Consider the following 25,098-nt stretch of genomic DNA (forward strand, 5'->3'; position numbering starts at 1 on the left):
ATGAATTTCTGCTCCCTACTCCCACCCTTCTCGTGGACACTTGTCATAACATTTCATTGTCTATGAATTTACATATAATCTGAGAACATACACATACAAGGTCTGCCTGAAAAAGGTCCACCCATTGTTAATATAACAAGAATGGTTTGCAAGACATCTACGTAACTGGCAGCCAAGGAGAGTGGACTGGAATGCACATGCGTGAACAACGACGACTTCACTACCAGTCAGTGGGGGCAGTAGATGCCTTTGGGTGGGCCTGTGTGCTGTGTGGTCATTCAAAATGAATGAGGGAGTAGAGCAACAAATCTGCATCAGATTTTGCTTTCAGCTTGACTGTTCCTCCACAGAAACTATTCAGACCATTGATGAGATTCAGGAAAATACAATGGGGCAGCTGGTGACAACTGGGAGAACTGCGTGAGGTCCGAGGGTGCCGGTTTGAAGGGGACTGAGGTGTCATTATCCTGTGTACAGTGTTTCTTGTATCTTGTTCAATAAATGTCTCTATTTTTCATAATACATGGCGGGATACCTTCTGGACAGACCTCGTATATCTTTTCCTTTTAAAAAACGTGAGTCGGAACACACTGATCTCTTTGTTCAGTGACAGGTGTTTGTTTTTTTTCAATTCGTGTATTACTCGCAGTGTGGTTAGGTTTTACCCATTGTCAGCAAGCTGATTTTGCCCCATAGGAGGCTGGGCAGAAAGCACTGACTTGACGTTTGCTGAGTCGGTGCACTGGTGAAGCAACGGTAGTGTGGGTTCCAGTGGAGCTCTTGCCGACAGAGGAGGGGTGCTGCTCCCACGGGGAGTGCCGTGGGCACAGTCTGGCCAAACACGGAATGGCAGTGCCGGACAAGGGAACAGTCATCCCTGCCCGTCTGCTCCTCCTTCCTGTCATCAACACTTCCACAGCCTCAGTCCAGGAGAATGGAGACTACGCAAAGGAGGCATGGAAAAGAGATGGAGAAGAAAATAATTTTCTCTCTACCCTTCTGAGTTCTTTGACTGAGACCCCTGTAGTAAACAATAAGAGAAAAGCAAAGGAAAGCCTATTAACTAACATGTATCCCTCAGGTATACATGGGAGAAACCTAGGGAAAAAATGAGTTACTCCTCAAGGCGACTTCGAACAGGATTCAATTCCATCATAATAACGGAAGGGGAAGTAGGTCTATTAGGGGAGAGTCGGTGACTTTTAGGAAAGGCGAATGATGGCAGGTCTGGTGGTTTGTGGCCAAGTGTGTCTCAGTGTGGTGTCGACTTCGGGTCTCCTCTCCTGCGACAGCGTCAGTCTTCCCTGGTTGATGAAACTCAGGGACGGGACTGATGGCACTCAAATCCCTTTTGGAGGATCCGCCTTTAGGCAGATACTGGGTGCACAGAGAAAGCCTCTGCCAGCTCAAAATCATCAATACGCCAGAGCGACATTATTTCAGGGTGGCAGGTCCTGATCTCCTCCCGTCATGTTTGGGGCGGCAAACTCTGCTGCCCTTGGGAGGTCAGGGATGACGCTTACAAAGACCTGTGCAGTCAGCAAATGTTGACCCATGTTAAGTGACAGGCACTAACCGTAAAGTGAGGGACACGACAGGCTCGGTCCCTGTCCTCACGCAGGGGAAGTCCACAACTGAGAGAAGAAAGAGGGAAGAGTAGGACGAAGAAGCAGAAGAGAAAAGAAAGAAAACAGAATTCCAAGGACTGAGGAATTTCCCTAACAGCTAAATCAGTGTGGTGCCTGTGTTACTAATACATGTTGTTTAAACCCAGCCCTCTGCTCCCGCGTCAAACACGTATGCGCTGCACCCGATTTCACTTGTCCCCCACATACATACGTACATACGTACACACCCCAGTAATAAGGTGGTGGTACGTTTTCCCGCAGCTGATGACAGAAGTACACTGGATTCAAACCAGTGAGTGGTGACCCAGATCCAAGTATACTAGAAATGTAGTGGAAGTCAGAGCTTTCTTTAGCGAGTCTTACTAATTAAATTATTTGGCCTGTTTTTAGTATCCACCTTAGATACTTTTTCTTTTTAAAGTCATTATGAATGTTGTTTGTAGCTGTATCAATAAGCCAAGAATTCACATAGTTACTCAACCACACAGATTACTCATCATCGCCTGTTCATAACAGAATCCTAAAATGTTTAAGATTTCTGATGCAAATCAAAATCTCATCATCACTTGTCATTGCTAAATTAAGTGACAGGATAATAACATTACATTAAAACCATTTTTCTCTTGATTGAGTACCATTTTCAGAAGTGAACCTTGTAGATGTATATTTTTTTCATCAGTACTATAAATGCATTTAGAATCTGAGCTAAAAATAGAATAGAAAAGGGGAGGAGTGGAGGGGATGTTTTCAAATTATTGATGAATCTCCTGAATCTCAAGTAACCATATTTGACAGTGCAGTGCTGGGGAATGGAGTCGTTTAGCTCGATTTACTGAGACTTAGAACTGCATGGAGGTCACAGGTCAAACCTGGCCTTTATTGACAAGGTCGTGTGTCCCTGCCACCAGTCGTGCAGCATCCCACTGCACACAGGCGGTTAGTGACCCGCAGGATGACACAGTCACGTGTCCCCGTCCACAGTTGTGCGCATCCCACTGCACACAGGCAGTTAGTGCCCTGCAGGACCCAGCACTGCTCCCTTCCTCTAACATGCTAAGGTACTGGTTTCAGATGGATCACAGCCTCTGTGGGAAATGAATGTAAGTTCCGAATATGCCAAACAAAGTAGGTTCTCAGTTGACTTACCATCTCTCTTGGCATTTCTTTTTGCCTAAAGCTAATTAACCTTTCTGGTCAGACCTCCCATCTCTCCTCCTGCCCCATCGGGCCCTTGGCCCGCTTCTGTGTGGCCGGTCTTCCTGCCCCTGGGCCCCTGCACCCAGCGCCCCTTTCCCATTTGAAAGTCTGCTGTCCTCCAAAGATGTTGTCTCCTCACATCTTCCACCTTTGGTGTTGTGGGAATCATACACTGGAGCACGCCTTTTACTTTTGTCCTCATTTAATACTGTCTTTGTTAGGCAGTAACATGTCAGTAATAAGTAACCTATCAATAAGAACCCTCAGAAGCCAATGAAGGTATAGACGGAAACAAGATTGGCTATGAGTCTAGGTGATAGGTGTAAGAGGAATCAATATACTCTTTTCTCTACATTTGTATGTTTGGGTTTTTCTACAGTAAAAACTTAAAACCAAACTTAGCTCTTTTGAATTCATTTTTTAAAACAGGTGTTTTGTTGTTGGGTTGGTTGGTTGGTTGGTTGGTTGTTTTGGGGTTTGTTTTTTTTTTTGAGTCAGTGAATGAAATGGGTCCTATGCAGAGCAGGTTAGGAGGGAAACCTGAACCTGTCAGCTAATACCCCACTCCCAGCCCACCCTCCAGGAAGCAAAGAAGATTCTTTGTGCCTGGAACTGCAACTTCTCTCTCCTCCCTGGGTCCTGGACATGCTTGCCAGACCCCTCCACCCTTCCTGCTTCGTATCAAAGTGACCAGATAAACCTGGACAGAAACACACGTTATCTTGGCCCCGTTTATTAAGCCCCACTGTGAACAGGCTGTGTGCTGGGCATTGAGAGGGGGATGTGGAGTTACTGCGCCCTGCGGGTTCCCCAGGATGGAACACAGGCACCGTGGACAACCTGATGGCGCGCAGACACTAGGGCCTGTCATCGGAGTAGTGCTGCGGTAGCGCAGGGCTGTGGGGGGGCAAGTCTGCCAGACAGGTGTGTTCTCAACAGTGACCGAACTACTGAATGTTCTCCAAAAGGAAAAGGCACCCCTCACTGCTGCTGCTCCCAGTTCTGATCGCTCAGAGCTCCCTCCAATCACCTTCCCTCTCTTTTCTGAAGAATTTAAACTGATTGCAGTTACCAGTGTAGGGTTGTTGTTTTTTCTGTTTCTTTTTAAATTACTGTAGTCTTACTTCTCGATTGCCAAAGACCGGAGAAACCATCCATGGACATAAGTTCTTTATTGGCTTTGGAGGGAAAGGTGCCAACCAGTGTGTCCAAGCTGCCAGGCTCGGAGCAAAGGCGTCCATGGTGTGCAAGGTGAGTGTAAAGCACGGTGGAGAGTATACCAGAGGTACTGTAAGAATACGGTTTTGAGGCTTGAGTTCAGTGGTTTTATTTTTTAAACTATTTTAAAGTGAGCGATTCAGTGACATTTAGTACAATCACAGTGTTGTCCAACCACCAGAACATTTCCATCATTCCAGAATAAAACACCTTATATTAAGCAGCTTCTCCCCATTTCCCCCTCCCCTCGGCCCCTGGCAACCACCAATCCACATCCTGTCTCTATGGGTTTAATCTATTTCTGAAGATTTCCTATAAATGGAATCATGTGATGTGACATTTTGTGTGGTTCCTCTCACTTAGCATGATTTTGTAAGGTCCGTCAGCCTGTAGCACGTGTCAGCACTGCACTTCATTGGGGCCGAGGAGCACTCCGCCATGTACGGCCCAGTGGGTTTGTCCGTTTGGCTGCGGGTGGACACGTGGGCTGTCCCCCGCTTGTGGCTGCCGTGACCAGTGCTGCTACAAACATGAGTGTGCATGTACTTGTTTGAATACCTGTTTATTTCTTCCAGAAGTTCATTGTTTTTAAAATATTTAAATAGGAGAGAGTACTCTTCCTTTTTATGTATATTAGTTTCTACTTCACTGGGAAGTAGCAGTCTTCAAATAACTTAATCCTCTGCTCTCTGAAGTTGAATTGAGTTTCTAACTAGAATGTGAGAAGTGGGGCGAATTAGTCTACTCTGATGGGTTTTCTAGTCCAGTTTCTAAACAACAGCAGGAGCCACTGTGTTTTTAGCAGGTTTCACTACGGCAACACAGCTTTTGGAAACTCGGCTAAATAACTGACAATTTACTCTTCTCTGAGTTATTTTCCTCTAATGCTCTGTCTTGGATCAGAAGGAAATCTGGGCCTTCCTGAACTATACATCACTGATCTTTAGGCATAGTTTTGTTTTCAGGTATGATACGAAATGTCAAATGCAGCATCCTATTTCCATCCACCTACTGAAATTATCTGAAAATAAATAAAACAAAATTGGCTGCCAAAGGTTCGACTTCTGCCTCTTTCGTGAAATTTTAAGATGCTGCTGTTACTGGTATAACAGGAGAGAGAGTCCCTTTATTGTAGGAAGGCTAGACCAGTTCTGCACAGTAGAGAATAAGAAAAAATATAAGAAATGTAAAGAATGAACTCTCTGCTGTCAACTGGGTAGATTTTACCAAAATTTCTCCGAAATGTCACTTCCTGTTGCATACAGCACTTCTGCTCCACGGGAATCTTTAAATGATGCATCAACTATACAATTATCACTTCATTTACTAATGAACTGTAACTTTATTTCTAATTTACGATTAATCTTTATCTGGTCATTTGGTCAAAAAGATCTGAACAAGATTCAATGTAAGAAACTTTCCTCTGCTAAGGTTGAGCTTTTTATATATTTAAAATATCAATCGCTTAATTGGCAATTAATTATCGATGCCCTATTATATGCTAGGAATTATGGGGCTTGGAGAGAGAGCAATTCAAAGTGTTAGGTGTGCCCTGGCTGGTGTGGTGCTCAGTGGATTGAGCGCAGGCTGTGAACCAAAGGGTCACTGGTTCGATTCCCAGTCACAGCACATGCCTGGGTTTCAAGCCAGGTCCCCAGTGCAGAGCATGTGAGAGGCAACCACACACTGATATTTCTCTCCCTCTCTTTCTCCCTCCCTTCCCCTCTCTCTCTCTCAAAATAAATAAATAAAATCTTTTTTAAAAAAAGAAAAAAAATTTAAAGTGTTAGGCCTGCCCTGGGTGGCTCAGTTGGTTGGAATGGCATCTCCTACACCAAAAAAATTGAGGGTTTTATCCCTGATCAGGGCACATATGTAAGCTGCAGGTTCAATCCCCAGTCAGGGTATGTATGGAATAGATGTTTCTCACATCAGTGTTTCTATCTCTCTCTCTTTCTCTCTTTCTCTCTCTCTCACTCACACACACACACACACACACAATCAATAAACATCCTTGAGTGAGGATTTAAAAAATAATAAATGAAAATGTTAGGCCTCATCCATCTTCTACTTGATTAGAAATGGAAGGTTTTAGGACTAATCAGATAGTGCTGACGTAAAAGGGCTTGGAAGCTGGAAAGAGGGCATCATTTCCTGGCAGGGAAAACCTGGACAGAGAGTTGGTAGTGGAAGCAGGGTACCGAGAGTAGCCATGGGGCAGGGGGAGGTCCCAGAGCTGGAGCTGTGAAAGGCGAGATGAGAGAACCCCCTCTTGGAAGTTCTGTAAGAGCTATTCATTTAGCCATTAAAGCCAAAATTGGATGTCCCCTAGGATCTCATCCAACTTGAAGGTTTTGAGATTTGTTTTATTTTAGGTCTGTTGACTTGGAGGCAAAGAGAGAAATGAAAACTAGAAATATCTGAATTGTGGAGCTGCACTTGGGAAATGAATCATGAAGCCACAGCAGTGAATGTGAGAGGAGTAGAAGGCAGGGAGCTGCATGTGGGGGGTGTTGTCACCAGGAGACTGAATGAAGCAGAGGTGCTTTCTGTTTTAGTCTGGTCTGTGTATGGTGGTTTGTGTTGATGCCTGTGCGGTTTCGGAAGTTCTTCATGCCTGACCTGCCCCGATTTGGTGTTAGCCCCACGCGGAGCCTGCCTGGGGGTCTGCACGGGGGGTTAGAAAGCAATGGCTTCACGTAAAACGTACACAGGTTGCTTCGCTTAGACAACCTGAGACACTTAAATATTGGTGGATTTAAGATGAAATAAATTGCATAATATTCTCAGACTTCTTAACCAGAAAAATAAAATCTCTTATATTGGTAGTTACTGTTATCCATTAATCATGATATTTCTTCCCATTGTGAAGTAGGTTTTTATTAAGCAGAGTAGCCACACTGCTTTACAGCAGTTTTTGAAAGATGAAAATTTCTGAGTAGAAACCAGGATCATGAAATTAATGAAGATAAAATCGAACAGATGGAATAACAACAACAACAAAAAAAAAACAGAAAATTTCCTATACTTTTCTTAGCAACATGAAGTTACTTATCACTGCCCTGCAACCAAGTAAAACTCAAATTCCGCTAGAGTAAGATTGTCTGATGGTACATGCGAAACACCTTATATGAGCTAAGGAGAAATATTTGTCAAGATACTGTGGTGAGGGACTATTAAGCAGGAGTCCATCAATATGCATACGGTGAAATACGCATAATGAAATATTTCAACTAGTTAAGAGTTGTGTAGTTAGAATTTTAACTGAATCATGGCCAAGGCTATAGTCCAAGGATAATTGGAGATATTTTGATATTAAAAATCCAGGCAGATAGAGAAAATCCTTGGCAGGGCAAAGAGCCCAGTAGGACACCTTTCATAGGACTTCCCTGATTTGGTTGGTTAAGTGTTTCCTCCTCCTCCCTTCCACTGAAGCCTAATGTTAGAGAGGAGGAAGGTACTTCTAAACGGCAGAAACTGGCAGCTCGGGAGGACCCTGGTAGAATAAAGAGCTTAAGAGGCAATGGGCCAATATGAGCCCAGAAGCCCTGCTTCATGTGCAGTTGGAAGGAAGCCACGAACAGGCACAGGCCCAACTGCCCCAGATCAGAAGTCAGCAAACTGGGAGGGCCTTCGAGAACTTACCTGGTCATGCTCCCTTCAAACACTGAGACTAAAGTCTCTGATACGAGCAGCTGCTCCCCTTTCAGAGCGGTCAGGTGCAAAGTCCCGAGACGGAGGTGGAGAGCAGTGCCCCACGAAGACCAGCCCACGGGCCAGGCCCAACTCTCACTGCGCCAGGCAGTGCAGAAATCAAAGTAAAGAGATGCGCGCCAAGATGGAGGCATAGGTGGAAACACTGTGCCTTCTCCCACAACCAAGTTTGAATACAACAAAGGTTTGGAGAAACAAAGACACAACCAAAGGACAGAAAATTGAATTATACGGAAGTCTGACAACATCTAACCGTTCAACGGGGACGGTAAGAGGGGCGGAGCCAGCAGGGAGCAGGGTCGGGCAGGACAGGTCCCCCGACCCAGGCGCGCAGGTAGCCTGGAACCAGTTGGGGTGCGGGGCAGACTGACCTCGGTCGCACATTCGCGCACAGTGAGACAGACCACGCAGGCCCCAGGGGGCGAGGGCTGACGTCGGTGGCACACTCGCGTGCAGTGGGACGAAACGCGTGGGCCTGGTGACAGCAGCAACTGCGGCACCAGTGAGGGCCGCGGCGGCAGGCGGCAGACAGGACGCCATAGTCCCTCTTTGACCCCGCCCCCACATACAACGTCACAACCCAGCGACTTAGTTGCCCTGTTCTAGTGAACACTTTAGGGCTCTGATTCTGCTACAAAACAGGCACGAACAGCCCAAAAGATGGTGCAAGAAGAACTCAAAGTCCCAGAGCCAATAACTCTAAGCGACCGAGAAATTGCCAGCCTCTCAGAAGCACAATTCAAGACACTATTTATCAGGATGCTCACAGAACTGGTAGATTATAGTCACAAATTAGAGGAACAAAGTCACAAATTAGAGGAACATGTGAAGGCTAAACTAATTGAAATGAAGGGAGATGCACAGGAAACCAATAGTGATGGAAAGGAAACTGGGACTCAAATCAATGGAATGGACCAGAAGGAAGAACAAAACATCCCACCAGAAAGGAATGAAGAAATGAGAATTCAAAAAAATGAGGAGAGGCTTAGGAACCTCCAGGACATCTTTAAACGTTCCAACATCCGGATTATAGGGGTACCAGAAGGGGGAAAGAAACAGCCACGAGTGGAAAACTTATTTGAACAAATAATAAAGGAGAACTTCCCCAGTCTGGCAAAGGAAATAGACTTCCAGGAAATCCAGGAAGCTCAGAGAGTCCCAAAGAAGTTGGACCCAAGAAGGAACACACCAAGGCACATCATAATTACATTAGCCAAGACCAAAATGAAGGAGAGAATCCTAGAAGCAGCAAGGGATAAGGGGACAGTCACCTACAAAGGAGTACCCATCAGACTGTCAGCGGATTTCTCAAAAGAGACCTTACAGGCAAGAAGGGGCTGGAAAGAAGTATTCCAAGTCATGAAATCCAAAGACCTACAGCCAAGATTGCTTTATCCAGCAAAACTTTCATTTAGAATGGAAGGACAGATAAAGTGCTTCTCAGATAAGGTCAAGTTCAAGGAGTTCATCATCACCAAGCCCTTATTATATGAAATGCTAAAGGGACTTATATAAGAAAAAGAAGATGAAAAATATGAACAGTGAAAGGACAGCAAACACACAGTTATTAACAACCACACCTAAAACAAAAGCAAACCAAGAGGACAGCTAGATCAGGAGTGGAACCATAGAAATGAAGAACACATGGAGGGTTAGAAACAGGGGGGGGGGAGGGGAAGAAGGGGGGAGAAGGCACAGAAAATAGCATAGATGGTAGGTAGAAAATAGATAGGGGGGAGGGCAAGAATAGTGGGGGAAATATAGAATCCAAAGAACTTGAAACACGTGGTTATAAACTAAGGGGGGGAGAATTGTGGGTTAGGGAGTGTGCAGGTGGAGGGGAATGAAGGGGGGGAATAGAACAACTGTAATGGTATAATCAATAAAATATATTTTAAAAAAAGAGTAAACAAATGCTTACAGCAATTTGCAGAGTGATTCTATAGCTGTGGAATATAATTATAATAAATTAGGCTTTGTATTTTGTATGACTGTTTTCATTGTTACTATATTTTACAAAATTACTAGTCTTCAAATAGATTGAAAATTTAAAAAAAAAAAACAAACCAAAAAACCCTAAGCCTTCACCACAGATAGCTTGAAAAGCAATGTATCAGAGTATCCATCATGTTAACCACAAAGGTACCTTCTGTGTTTCTGTGTTAGATTACTCTGGGAGAGTCAGCTAATCATGCATTTAGACTTAAATTTTCAAAGATCAGAAATTAGCCACCTGGCCTTTCCAGGGAAAGTATAATGAAGTGAAATCTCTCCTTTCCTGGACCCTGTTGAAAGATGACTGGCTAAAACTCTTGATTGGAATGCCAGGCCATAAGTCCAAGTGAATGACCCTAACCACAAAAATAAGATGCCTCAGATAGAAAGAATGGAAGAAATAATTGGGTTATCACAAACCCACCACCACTCTTAGATAAGTAGGCCTGACATGGTGATTGTAACATTAACTTTATACATTAAAGGCCATTACTAAGATAAATATCCATTTATCAGGGATTTAAACAACCAGCAAGCTTCAACTGGAATTTTACGTATTTTTCTTTCCTGTTTTATGATAAAGCCACAAATGACAAGTTAAATTATTAATATGAGGGATTTATTAAAAAAACTAACTGCCGCCCTGGCTAAGTGGCTCAGTTGGTGGGAGCATTGTCCGGGGCATCAAAGTATCATGGGTTCGATTCCCAGTCAGGGCACTTAATCTGCATTGCCGTTTTGATCCCTGGTCAGGGTGCATACAGGAGGCCGACTCTTGTGTTTCTGTTTCACATCGATATTTCTCTCTGTCTCTCTCCCACTCCTTCTCTCTCTAAAATCAATAAAAACATATTCTTGGGTGAGGATTTTTGAGAAAGCAACTGCTGGGTTTTGTTACATGACATCAAATGCAGCTTAGCCTCCTAACCCTGCTGTTCAGTGACACAGGCACTGGGAGTCACAGTGTGCCTTGAATCACAGCTTAGTTTCACTGTCAGTTATATTTGCGTGTATTCTAACTTTAAAATCTATAACCTGTCTTAGTATACATGATATCATCTTTAGCAGACTATTCAAGATATCTTACTCCAGATATCTTGAATATCTTACTCCATCTAGTAAGATATCTTGGTCCTCTGTGTTCTGTTTACCTCAAATATACGTTGATGGGTGGACGTACTAGGTGTTTTCTGGCATTCAAGGATCCCAGCAGCCCATTCCTCAACCATTTTGAAATTTAGATGTCTATATGGTAGTGCTACCGGAAGTTACCCTCCTCAGCGTCATTCTGGACTGTGGAAGCCACTGCCTGGCTCTCCCTCAGTGCAGAGAGCCTTCCCCGTGCAAGGGTGAGGGAAGCACCTCAGGACCAGTACCTGGAGGAAACCCAGCCCTTTGTTTCCCAGGATCTTCCTTCACACTTCTGCAGCTGCACTCTCCAGTACAATACCCACTAGCTACATGTGGCTATTTAGATTTAAATGTAGTTAAAATTAAATTAAAAATTGAGTTCCTCAATCACACTGCTGCATTTTAAGTGGCATAGCAGAAATATAAAAGATGTCATCATTGCAGAAAGTTTCATTCAACAGGACAACTCTGCAATTCTCAGGGTAAAGCTGAGCCTGGGACTTCCCTAAGAGCATCCGGGGTTCTGTGAATCACCTTAGTTCAAGTGTGAGTGGTTGTCTGCAGCTGCCGATGACTTGGATTCTTTCACCTAGAGCAGGCACACACAGGCTACCTGAGACTGCGCTGTTTTCCCCGAATCCTTCTGTCGTGAAGTACCTACTTCACTGCTGCTGCTGAAAAGCACTGCACTACCTTCCAGAGGGCTGTTAGAGGTGGCAAAACCTTGGACAAAACCTTCCTGCAGCCACGACTAGCACAGTACGGGTGCCTGTAGTCATGTGCTTTTATGAATGATAAATAAGTCCAAGGAAGATGAACAGACAGGGAACTAGATGACCATGTGCTCAGAAAATGCCTTTAATGCATAAGGCTGAAGAGCAGATAAATACATGCTAAGCTAGAGTCTCCAGTAAGCTTTTAGGAAGACTAGATTTAAGAAGATTGTTTAGGCAAGCAATATGAGATGATATTCAATTAAATGCTGAGTTAGATAGTATCCATTAGGAATGGTGAAGGAGTTCTGAAAATAAAAAATATTAACAAAGGGTAAATAGGAAAGGTAGGCCTTAAGCTGTTGCTTGAAAAACAGGTGAAGTTCGATTAAATGGAGGAGAGGAAAGGATTTCCACGTTCTCATAAGTAAAGGCAAGGAGATAGATAGGCATATATGGTTCTCGCATCGTGTTGCAGCACAGTCAGGTGGTAATGTCGAGTTGACAGTGCCACGACTGGACTCTGAAAAACGTAGACCCGATGAATATTGCCAAATAAGAGCTTTAGAAGGATAGAGGCAAAAGAAGCAAGACGGGGCCACATCAGAATGAGATTAGAGTCAGCAAGCACAGCCAAAGTCATCTTTCAGGCTTCACAGCACCTTGAGCCCATGTGGGACCCCAGTGGGCTGCTCGCCCACAGTGGCTTCTGCAGGTCACACTTCTCCTGGCTCCCACTTAGTTGACTTACCAGCCTAACACCAGACAGGCCTGTGCTCTCCCTCATTTTGTCCACACAGACAAACCTTTATAGGTGCTCTTCTCGCTTTAATCCTGCAACAAGGGGTCCTCTCGGGAGGGCACAGGCTGTAATCACCTGGGGGGCGTGCCACGGTCCCACCCGCAGAGGGTCCAGTTGAATCGCTCTTGGCTATAACCTGGGTCTCGGGGTGTTCACAAGCTCCTTGGGAGACATGGATGAGCAGCTGAGGTTGAGCACTGTTGGCCGCCTGTCTGCCAGGGAGAACTCACATCAGCCCCACCCTACAGCCTGGCTCAGATGGAACAGTTTGCCACGAAATATAGCAGCGAATTTTAATTAGCTTGATAATAGCAGAACTGAAATTAGATTCCAGGTTTTCTTCACTCCCATATGCGGCATTTTGCCTCATGGCCACAAGACTTAAAGTTTTCGTATCAACTTGACCCCAGTGTGTGACCAGGAAAACCCTGTGAAGACCCCTGTGAAGGTTCCTTTATAGTAGTCCTCAGTAGTCAAGGACTTTCATTCACTGTGATTTTCAAGACACTTGCACTCACTCAATGGCAAGCTATGAATGACAGGCTGTGAATGACAGACTGTGAATGACAAGCTGTGAGGAGCAAAAGTGTGGGTTCCGCTTCTCTGATTTCTGGTTATCAATTTCCAATTATTGGGGAAGAGGCTTAAATTTGAGCCAGAAGTAAGCTAATGGGATTGGAAGGCATTCACTTTTCGCACCATTTTTAAACATAAATCTGAAAGAAGAAATGAATATGTGAGAGGTGTTGAGGGGGTAAGTAGGGGAGATGGCATTCTTTTAGTATCACGTTGCACGTGTCATCTGTGCGACTCGATAACGCAGAAGGAAAGAGAGGATCCTTCTAAGTAGGACTCAGATCCCCATTGCTTTCCATCCACACTCCGATATGTGATTTAGATCTACTTAAAGCTTAAAAATGACTCCCAAAGCAGAGGTGCCCTCCCACTTGGCTATACTATTCTGAAAATAACAGGATACATATTACATTGAAAAGGATTAGTTTCACCAAAGCATTAAAGAGATGTTATGTTTTTGCTAAAATAATAACATTAATAGAGTCTCATTTTAAAAATAATGTGCCCACATGCTTACTTCCATGATCAAATGCTCTTCTGTTTGAAAATAGGAAGCAACAGGAAGGATTGAAGCATCGGGGAGAACCAGGTGGGCAGGAAAGTAGTTCATGAGGTTGAACACAAGCAGCGGAAGCCCTGCCCTCTCCCCCAGGAGAAGCGGTCTGGTGGTGCTGGTGGTGGTGGCGGCGGTGGCACCAAACCCTTACTTAACCCTTTACAGCTTTAAACGTATTTTCACACCTATTACTTTATTTCTTCTGCACAGCTAACTTGCTGTGACTTTCCAGATAAAGACACAGGCCTAGAGAGCATTTAAGTGGCTCGCCTGAAATCACACAGCCAGCGGGAAGGGGCCTCCATGACACAAATGAAAATATTGCCTTTCTGTTCTTTGGCTTTTCATCACTTCCTTTATATCACTACGACCCAGATGCTGTAAAGGTAATGAAGCTAGGGTTGGTTTCTCTTAATCCTCAGCAGTGTTGTCACTTTCCCATTATTTTTTAGTTACCAGATTTTTATTTTTGATGAGGGAACATCTAAGAAGGCAGAAACAAAGCATTTCATCTCCCATCTCACTTAGAGTTTAGAAGGCCAGCCAACAGACTTGCCAGGAAATCACTGTTACAATAAACCCAGAACGATAACCATCGCCAGGGGATATAGCCAATCAGGTGATGCTCTGAGCAGGAAAAGGGCAGGCAGCTACTGCAGCCTCTGAAAGACAACTGTAGCGGCCTGAAAAATGCAGTTGCCCTGAGCATGAAATCCCTTCCCAGTTCCGCCCACAGATGCTCATGCTATTCCACCTTCTATGTTTTACTCCATGTTACCAGTTTCTTGAAGTCAAAGCTGCACGTTTTTAGGTTTCCTCCTCCCCTCCAACAATTCTTCCTAATCCCTGCACACCTTAATGTTTAGTTCATTACCACCATTTATCACCTGCCCTTGATATCCACCTAAACAGATTTCACCTTCATGAAACCAATAGGAAAGGGAAGAGAAGTTCCTTTGCTCTAATTTGTATCACACCCCACATGCCTAGGGATGGCCTTTTCTTAATCCCCAGAACATTCTTATAATGATACTTTCCCAACTATATTAACACCCTGATTGCCCATGGGAGAAAGTTAAATAATGTAAAAAAAGAAAGAAAGAAAGAACAAACAACTTGCTTCTGCTGTGAATCTTTGCCTTAGACAAAGGAAGCTTTGGCACTTACCTGCTGGACAAACGAATGGCCAGCCTCCCACGCAGGAAATCTTTGGTAGAAGACCTCCTCCTACTGGGGAACTCTCTTTACAGGCACACTTTGTAGTAGACACACTTCGTTATAAAGACAGAGGTTTTGCTAAGAAGAAGTTATTATATATTGTTGGAGATTATTGCCTTATCGTCATTTGAGCCACAAAAGGAGCAATAGGCAAAAGTGTTCTTCAAGGAAGAAGGTATTAGAAGTGGCATTAAATCAGGGGTCAGCAAATTTGGCCCATGGAGCAAATCTTGCCCACTGCATATTTTTGTAAATAAAGTTTTATTGGAACACAGCTACATCCATTTGTTGACATGTTTTCTTTGGCTGCTTTCACACTACAGTGATGGAGGTGAATTGTTGCAAAAGAGACAATATGGCCCATAAAGTCTAAAATATTACCTATCTGGTCCTTTACAAAAAAAAATGCCCGACACCTGATCTAGAGAGTCCAAAAGCTCACCGGCACATTTTTGGTCACTCATTGATGATCTCAACCCAAAGAAAGGTCTAGGTTTCTTTCTGTTGCTGTATCCAGAGAGGAACAGTCTTCTGTGGAAGAGCAGAACACACCAGGAGCAGCCAAGAGCTGGATGGAGACGCAGCCCATTGATGAAGCGCTCAGTGCACGACAAAAGAGTAGGAACAGGAATGATTCCAGCTGAGTGACATTCTGGCAAAGACAAAACAAGAGAGACAGTGAAAATATCAGTAGCTTCCAGGGGCTAGGGAGCAGACAGTGATGAACAGGCAGAGCACGGAGGATTTTTAGGGCAGCGAAGTGATTCTGTATGATGATAAAACCACAGATACATACCTGTAAATTTGTCAAAACCCATCGATTCTTTTTTAAAAATATTTATTTATTTTTAGAGGGGAAGGGAAGGAGAGAGGAGGAGAAACATCAATGTATGGTTGCTTCTCGTGCATCCCCTGCTAGGAAATGGCCCCTGCCGGGAACTGGCCTGCAACCCAGAAATGTGCCCTGACTGGAAATCAAACCACAATCGTTTGGTTCACAGGCCCGCGCTCAATCCACTGAGCTACACTAGCCAGGGCAAAATCCGTCGATTCAGTATAATAATAAAACCACAGACACCTACCTGTAAATTTGTCAAAACCCATAGAATGTACACCATCTGAGTGAACCCTAATGTAAACTATGGAATTTGGGGAGTGTGTTTGATGTGTCAGCTTCGGTTCATTGATTCTAACAACTCCGCCACCCTAATCGTGTTGCCTATGAATGAAGAGGAATGCACATTTAAAGGGAAAACTGAAGTATCATTACCAGAATGCATGCGAGGATGCAAAAACCACAGAATGCCACTATACTAGGTCAACTAGGACTTTTTAAAATTGATTTGAAAGAGAGAAGAAAAATACCAATTTCTTGTTCCATTTATGCACTCATTGATTGATTCTTGTATGTGCCCTGACCAGATACCGAACCTGCAACCTTGGTACATCGGGAGAAGGCTCCAACCAGCTGAGCCCTCATCCAGGGCTAGCAAGGGTTTTATATTCCCTCCTCTTTGTGCTGCTCCATGTCAGAGTCAGGGGGGAAGATAAGATTCTAAAACGCCAGGCAAGGCATTACAAAAATGCCATCATTTATAGTGAAGTACGAACAACTGGGATTCTGCGTAAGTTTGAGGACTAGATGGTGGACAGCTCTGTCTCACAGAAATTTTCACATGAACAGATCGAAATGAGAGTGAACCTGTAGAACTGGTGCGAATCATTAAATGCTTCACATTTAGGCAGGATATAAGTAGAAAATTAGTATATAACAAGTCTTGGGCTGAAATCAAGTCTTTCAACTTGCATTAAGAAGATTAATTAGTGTTTATAAAGTACTGTGCAGATATGCCCTTTCCAAATGCTAAGTATTCTAAAAACTACATTGTAGCATTTTCCTAAATGTAAAAGATCTAACGTTCATCATTTCTTTGGTACAGGTTGGCAAAGATTCTTTTGGCAACAATTATGTAGAAAACTTAAAACAGAATGCTATTTCTACAGGTAAAATTTCGCCTCTTTTAAAGTTGATTTTTATAACTTTCTTCTGTGATCTGATTACAAGAAAAGTTGAATATAAAATAGAATTATTAGAGCTTCTCCTGCTGACCCGGGAATTTTCATGAGCAGCTTTGTGTAGTTGTGCTCAAGTAGCCATGGCTAATTCTCTCGTGCACACTCCGTCAGGCGGGAATAAAGCAACGGGAGGTTACAAGCCTCCATCTCACGGAAATGTTTCAGAAGCAAGTAACAGAAGAAAATAGGTGCTCTATTCACAAAAGATATCTTAAGAAAAGCCATTGAGTATCGTGGCTGGAAATTATTTTAGGGACCGTTGAGGCTGATACTACTATTTCCCAAAAAAAGAAAACCGAAGGCCAGAGAGGTTCTGCGATTGTCCAGGAGCATGCGGCTAGTTGGAGCCCCAGCCGAGACTAGAAGGCGGCCGTTGGCTCCAGCTCAAGGCTCTCACCGCTGCCAAAGGCTGCCTGATTGGCATTACCGTGTCCATGCCGGGCCCTAATTCTCGATGAAATGTGAAGCTTATGAGAAGGGAAAAAAACAACCATGTTGATTTTATAGGTTTGACCTTTCGTCTTTCATCTCAGTCAGGCATTTCTTTCCCTGGAGAAATATGGTAGTGTAGAAAAATGCATGTGTACAACTATGAATAAGAGGGAGGAATTGGTAGCGGGGGTGGTTTGCTGGGTTGTTACTCATGCAGAGAAAAGGTGCAACTAAGTGTAAAGATTTTATTTTCCTCATTGTATAGGAGATGAGTATAAATTAGCACTAATTACTTACTTCTTTTTTATCATTCCAGATGGTTAAAGGTTAAAAAAGTTTTCTAAGGATTAGTGATGCATTGAAATTGTTAAAATAAATTATCCATGCCAGGCTGTGTATATGTGATTTTAATTTTTTCTTTTAGAATTTACGTATCAGACTGAAGATGCTGCTACAGGAACTGCTTCAATAATTGTCAATAAAGAAGGTATGTGTTTTGCCTTTGGAAGTATCATTTGATAAAATAGTTCATTTCCAGAACCAGAGCAGAAGCATCAATTTTTATCCTGATCTTACAGATCTCTTACAACACCCACCAGGCCTACACCATGGCTTCCCAACCTAGATATAAATGTTCCCCTTCATTTATACATCCCAGGTTGACCAGATATAAAAGTGTCCTTCCAGAACATATGAAGCATTATAGTTGCCTCAAGATAACTTTTATATCCTGTAAAGTACATTACCCTTCATGTGAACTCAGAACTGATATTTATCTCTAGAAGCAGCTTACATCTGTCATTTCAGTTACACAAGGGAAATAAATGTAAATAGATAGGTGCAAAAGAAGGTTGATGAATCGTATTTATAGAATATTTACTGAGCAAATGGCAGCAGCTAATTACTTCTGACTTGTCGTTAGTGTTCAGTTTTGTCTGCTCTTTAACCAGCAATCAAATCTCAGAGGTCTGTGTATACAACTGTGTCTGTCACTAGGCCTTGCAGTAGCCAAACATTTGTCTGAAAAAGCAACTTCCCTTTACCCTCACATCAAGTTTTCATCATTTCTACCAACTATTTTAAGTAGAAAACGCCTCTGTAAGATTTTTCAAATCAGACTTTGAAGGCCTAATATTCAGAAGGGCCAACCCTCTGTGGGGGCACCTAGAACACAGAACCTAGTGCATGACAGGTAGTCGGCGTGCACTGTGTTACATTAGGATTTGTCACAGCATGTCTTCAATTTATAATGCAGCTTCACAAGGTCTTTTCTCACGGGAGTCATGACCCCTTTACCATCAGTGATCCCCAACTTGCAATAACAAAAAGAAAAAATCATGTTCCACATAAAGACAGTAGACTAGCGTTCTTATTCTAACAGTAGTCTGTATTCACAACTTTAAGCTACCTCGCAGCTCTCTCCCTGCCTTAAACCTCTTTCTGCGTTCTAGTGATATCTTCCTATTCTGTTTCTTCCTTATCTGTGTACAAAATACTGCATTTCTGTGCAAAGATACAATTTAATACTGTGTATGGAGTGCCTGGCATGGTAGATACGTCTGGTTTAGAGTGTATGGTAATGCCCTCGAGAGTACAAACTGTTGTAGGAGAGCTAATCCGAATGTCCAGAGGTGACGTCAGCTCCTTCAAATGAGTAGCACGGGAAAGTAAGGAGGTAAGCTCTGACAAGTTTAGTTGAGGCATGAGTGAGCTAGCCACATGGCAGTGTCCACCGTACAGCTGTGTCTTCAGTTTGTTTCTCATCGGCCAAGGCCAGGCCACAAATGTAGTCTCAGAGGTCAGGCTCGCAGAAGCAGCAGCTGACTCTAGCAGAGGGAGTGAGGTCACTGAAGGAGAAAAGGAAGGAGGCAGGCTGTCTTTCAGCATGTGAGTACTTTGAATTTTTCCAGGACCAAGATTGGGTCTGTGCTGAACCATCCCTGCTTTGTTAAGTCCTCCTTGCAGCCACAGACACATCTGTGGTAAGATGAGAGGCCGGCATATGTTCTGCATCCAGAGGTAACTTTAGGTCATGTGTGTGCAAGAGCAGCACAGGCAGCCTGCGGCACCACAGTGCCGCTGCAGTTTGTCCCCTTAGGTCAGTGCTGTCCACCAGAAACATAATGCAAGCCACGTACACAGTTTTAAATTTCCCATTAGCCACAATTCACAAAAGGAAACAAACAGGTAAAATTCATCTTGATATATTCCCTTAACCCAGTATATCCAAAATACTATCCTTTCAATGTGCAATCAAAAAAGTCCTTAAAAATTGATGAGGTAGTTTACCTTTTCTTTGTACTCAGCCTTTGAATCTGCTGCATATTGTACAATGAAAGCCACCCCTCTTTGGACTGACACATTCCAGGTGCTCCATAGGCGCGTGTGGCTCGTGCTCATGACTGTCATGTTGGACAGCACAGCTCTGGAGAGTTCACCTGGCAGATCAAATGTACCACCACACCTCCCACATTTTGATGAGATTATAGAGAATGAGTCCCGGGGATGGGTATGCAAGGTGGGGCAAAGGGAGTTTTACAGTTGTCTGTATGGAAAGTACAATGACTTGTAAATAATAATACAAGTGGATGCCCTCAACTGTAAACCTACTTTGCCGTGCACACTGTACAAGATTCCATAGTCCTGCCTGGTGCCGGTGCCGTCTAGGCCACATGTCCTTCTCTCTACCTTCAGTTATTTAGTACAATTTTTCATCTACTAGATGTTATAAAATGTGTTTGGATTTACGAAATCACTTTACAGAATACACTAGGGTACACCTTGAACTGACTGCATGCTAGAGAGGATTAGTTTTAATGTTAGGCAAGTTTATTCCTGTTTATACTCATCATTATGACATCTGTCATTTAGGATTAAGAACCTTTACCACATACGTTGTACCAGCCATTTCCCGTAAAAGAAAATTCAAAACTATGTTATATATCCTTTCTCAGCTGACACCCTTTGTATATGAGAATATTGGGGAAATCATTTTTAGATTTTGTCCAAAATAATTAGAATAATATGAATCTTACAGAGATACTGTAAAAGAAGCTACCTTAGGAATATGAAGTTTAACCCAAATGGCCTGGACATGTTAAAATTAATACAACACATTTCATGTCATGACTGTGTAAGAGTGACTGTAACATTGCAGAGTATCACTGCTTGGCTTTGCTTGGTTTCAACATAAATACGTAGAAATCCTTTATAGGCCAGAATATCATCGTGATCGTGGCTGGAGCAAATCTACTTCTGAATTCTGAAGACCTGAGGGAAGCAGCCAGCACCATCAGCAGAGCCAGGGTGGTGATCTGCCAGCTGGAAGTAACCCCGGCGACGTCTCTGGAAGCCCTGACGATGGCCCACAGCAGCGGAGGTAATAATTTTACACACTCGTCATTCTTTCAGAGCTCTTATCTCTGTCTTAGAGTTAACCTTTTAAGCCAAGCCATACTTTTCTGTAGGAAAATATTCTTCTTCCATCTGTCTTCCAATTCTTATAATATTAGAAAACCTAATGAATAGGGTAAAAATAACGTGAGCAGCAGTTCCGACATCCCACAATACAAATCTTCAGTCTAGTTAGCAGAAACAATACCGTCATGTAACTGGAACCTCTGAAGCAGCCTGTTGTCCAAGCTGCACTCCAGGTGGTGCAAGGATTGCCGTTCGGAGAAGCAGAGTTAAGCCTCATGTCAGGTATAATCCCTGTCCAGATACAGCCTGATAAACAGCTCTACAAATGAAAGATTAGTTCTTCCTTCTTTTATAAAACTTTACCTTATTTTCTATAAACAACAAAAGATTATTTGTATGTAGTATTTTCTGTGAAGTCAAGATCCTTTAAGCAGCTCTTTTGTGTTGTTTGGCCTTTGATTTTGGAAATTTTTTAACGTGCAAAAGCAGGCAGAATTGCAAACCGAAACCCATCACCAGCTTCAACATCATCAACCTTTGGCTACTCTTGCTTCATCTGTTCTCCCACCAGGGCCCTCTCTCACCCCCAGCAAATGACAGACTTTGAAAACTCCGCATAGTTTCTTTCTGTCTGTTGCTTTTTCCTTATGGACCAGTGAGGAGAGCATCTTGTGAATTAGAAGCCCATATCTGATCCTTGTTAGCTTTGTGGTCTTTGCAGAACTACCTGACTTTTTTGAGCCTCGTCTGTTCAATGCATATACTCCCCTACAGAATTCTTCTAAGAATGGAATAAAATAAAATACGATGCCAAGTTAGTGTAGTAAGTTTCAATAAATTCCAATTTTCTTCTCTCTTTAAATTAAAATTTGGATAATATCCTGATCAGCACCATCTGGCCAAAAAAAAATCAAAATGAAAACTAGCCACTCTAAGACAATGGCTTCTTCTTGTAGTAGTTCTATGATTTATATTAAGAAGAACATATAGAGAGATCCACATTGCTTTGTCTGATAAAACTTTCTCATCAAGACACAATAAAAAAAGAACTGTGTGTGTGTGTTCATATAAGTGATTTCTCCCAAAGTGTGTAGTGTCCTATGTAGCAATAAGTGGAAAATAAGTTACTGATATGATTTTGTGTAGAATTTTTAAACGTATGTCCTGATTTAACAAATTTCCCTTGTGGCAAACCAAGAGGCCATGACAAATTCTAACTGACATTTAATGTGTTTCTAACGGACTCGAAGCTGTCAGAATTCTAACCTAAACCCATTTGGTTACATTGTCTCCAAGTATCACAGACAGAGGCTGATGCTCACGTAAGTACGCACTCTCTGCCCCCCGCTCATCCATCTCGGCTGATGTGGGCATGCGTGCCACTTCATCAGGCTCCTGTCCTTCCTGGTTTACATCACAGCGTATTCTCACGTAACTTCTCTTTTTTTCCTGCTACCCGTCCTTCTCAGAGATCACTGCTTCCTCTGTCCTAGTCTAGTTTCCTGTTCCCTACCCAGCTTGTGGAGGAGATAAAGGTACAGCAACCACAGCTGAGGAGCCAAACTTTCACAGGTGAGGCTACAGTTAGCCGGACGGGCAGGCAGCCTGACCCGGGTGGGGTTCAGAAATGCTTCCTCCATCACCTGTAGAGTTGCTGCAGTTGAGGAGCTAGAGGAACAGGGGCCCCAGATGGGGGTTAGGTGATGGTGGGCCAAGCACTGCTTAGCCTCCTTCACATTTCTATGAAGAGCCAGCATGCCTAAGTATGAATTCTGCAGTATCGTATACAATCATGCTGGAAGTGGTAATACCTTGCATTTGTATGTACATTACAGCTTATAAACACTTTCATGTATACTTGATCCCCAGAAAAACAGTATGGCAAAGATATGACAGGTGTTAGGGTCATACCTGAGTTCTCCAATGACTTCCATCTCAAACAACTTGGTTCTCAGCCAGGTTGCTCACAGAAAAAAGTCTCAGTTGTTGAACAAAACCTCGGTTCTCGACCCAACAATCTTTTCATGCTGATACTTATATTTCTAATGTGAAGAAATGGTTCAGTTTTAGAACAAGTCACTTCTCAACCACCTTCCAGAGCAAATGAAGTTTGAGAACCGAAGAACCCCTGTATTCCCCAGACTGTTGACTGAGACTCGGAGAGCTTCAGTAATTGGCTCAACCGAGGTGATACTTTTAGTCAGGGTGGAAACCAGGACTTCAGGTTCCAAGACCCACACTATGTGTCCTAGACCACACTTTAAATTAAGAAACTTTAAAATCCCTGTGATTTCTAGTGACTGAGCCTTTATGAAAACTCTCTCTCGAAAAGTAAAATCTGCGAACTCTAACATTGTCCAGTGTGTAGCCTAAGCTTTGAGTGTCTTGCTGCTCAAGTCACAGAGAAGGGACCCCAGAGCATTTTCAGCTATATGGCCCCCAACTACCACCGTTAAGTACACACACACAAGCGCACAGACAAACGCACATATGCACATGCTTCTCTGTCCAGAACTCAGCTGGTCCCTGTTGGGTAGCGAACAGCCAAGCGCAGCTGAAATTCTATCCCGAGAGTGGGGCCTGTGTGTGTGAATGTAGTGCAGCTCCATTCTTACATACAACCATACAGTGGAAAGAGCCCTGCTTTGGGAGTCATGAGCATGGCTTTGGATTGAAAATCAGTCACTTAGCAAATGGGGACATTAGGCAAGTCAGTCAGTTCTGTGTTCTGGGAAATGAGAATTGGACTCAGAGCTCTCACCATTGTTTGTGTGAATGGAATGATCACAGGGCAGAGCAGGCAGAGCTTAAAGATCTGTTGTGAGCCCTGAACATCCCTCCCATCGCCCCACGAGGCTGCATATATGCTAATCACATTACTCCATTACAAGAAAGGTGGTCAGATCATCATCCTCATCACCGACTGTGGGTTTCTTACCACAGCTCGCCTATCTGCACTACTTAACTAAGAATGGAGTTTGAATTAAAAACACTGTATAACTAGCTCATATATCAGTCGTTAAAATACACAGGGAGGTCCATCTTTGTATATACTGTCTCGGGATTCTCTTGCCAAGTCTTTACCAAAACGAAAGCAGTAATTTTAAAGAGACAGCACTGCAACATCGAAAAGGAATTGTCAGCCCTCCAGAGTCCCCTGTCCTCTCCAGGTTGCGGTGCTGCGAGGCAGAGCTGCACAGCAGAGCTGGTGCTGCAGCTGCTCGTGATGAAATTATGCGTGTTGGTTCTGGTCTTTATATCCAGTTCAAAGCAAATGAAACATTACAGGAACAATTATAAATAATTGAGATTTGTAGAATTGCCAAGATTAAATTCTAGGTAGGACACGGAATATATTTTAATGCCACTTCAGGCCTTTTCCATTTGCCGAACAGAACTTCTTGTCTGGCTACCTGGACTTTCACAATAACACTATCTAGCATGTAACCCAAACTTTGAGTGTTTTTTTCTGTTAAAATCACAGAGAAGAACCCATAGAGTAGGAGGCGGCCAAGCCAGCCTTGAGGACACTCTAGCCTCTCCATAGTTGCTCTGCTTAGGGTGATTTCTTCCCCATTTCTCTGAGCTAGTTCCTGGGCCTTCTTAACTGTGCAGCCACCACCTTCCAAGGTGACATTCAGAGCTTCTGCCTCGTGTTGCTAACTTTGCACCTACACAACTGCCCCCCTAAGCCTCACTAGTTCCTCACCAACAAGACTGTGCCAGCCATTGACATGCTGTTGGAACAACCAGGATTTTAGTCCATTTTGCATTGTAATGAGCAGTAATTACTGTTGGGTGCTGTCAGTCACCTCTACAGCCCCAAGGTGCTCCATCATACATCCTGTGTTTTCTCTTCTGTGTGGTTCCAGGATAGCATCCTTTTTTCTATATTGTCTATTAAAAATTTGCATTCTTCATCGATTGACTGCATTTACTGTACTACTTCTTCATGTTTTTTCATCATGGTGAAGTATTTATTCTTATTTATGGTAGCATGAGCCAAAAAGAGACCTTTCTTTAAGGCATTTTCACTTTTTCCGTAAATTTAGTTACCAATCAGACCCTAAGCATATATGGCCAGTTACAATTGGTAAGAATGCTTTCCCCCAGTAAAATGAAAGCAAGTAAGATTAGATTGATTTTTATATAATACTTACGGTCAAATTAAATTGCAGAATTCCTAACTCCAGCAATTATTAATAAATAATAATTAAATTAAAAAAACAATGTAATTGGTTTTTTTAAGAGTTTGTTTATTTATTTTTATAGAAAGGGGAAGGCAAGGAAGAGAGGGAGAGAACCATCCATGTGTGGTTGCCTCTTGCATGCCTCCTGTGGGGACCTGGCCTGAAACCCACACATGTGCCCTGAATGGGAATCGAACCATGACCCTGGTTCGCAGGCCAGCACTCAATCCAC

At 43.2% G+C, this 25,098-nt stretch overlaps 1 protein-coding gene across 3 annotated transcripts in view; it reads left to right on the forward strand.

Moving 5' to 3' along the window:
• RBKS (ribokinase) overlaps window positions 1-25,098 on the forward strand; it is a 94,231-nt gene that overhangs the window by 21,547 nt on the left and 47,586 nt on the right. For 2 of the 3 annotated variants that reach the window (XM_037066666.1, XM_037066665.1), the window contains exons 2-5: window positions 3,944-4,076; window positions 16,689-16,752; window positions 17,681-17,743; window positions 20,471-20,635. In XM_037066666.1, the coding sequence (XP_036922561.1) occupies window positions 3,944-4,076; window positions 16,689-16,752; window positions 17,681-17,743; window positions 20,471-20,635 (425 nt within the window). Of the gene's footprint in view, window positions 1-2,629; window positions 2,729-3,943; window positions 4,077-16,688; window positions 16,753-17,680; window positions 17,744-20,470; window positions 20,636-25,098 lie in introns of those variants that run through there. The other variant, XM_037066667.1, reaches the window with a different exon arrangement.

This window comes from Sturnira hondurensis, unplaced genomic scaffold, assembly GCF_014824575.4.
Source record: "Sturnira hondurensis isolate 20B ecotype Veracruz unplaced genomic scaffold, ASM1482457v3 Scaffold0016663, whole genome shotgun sequence".
Classification (NCBI taxonomy): Eukaryota; Metazoa; Chordata; class Mammalia; order Chiroptera; family Phyllostomidae; genus Sturnira; species Sturnira hondurensis.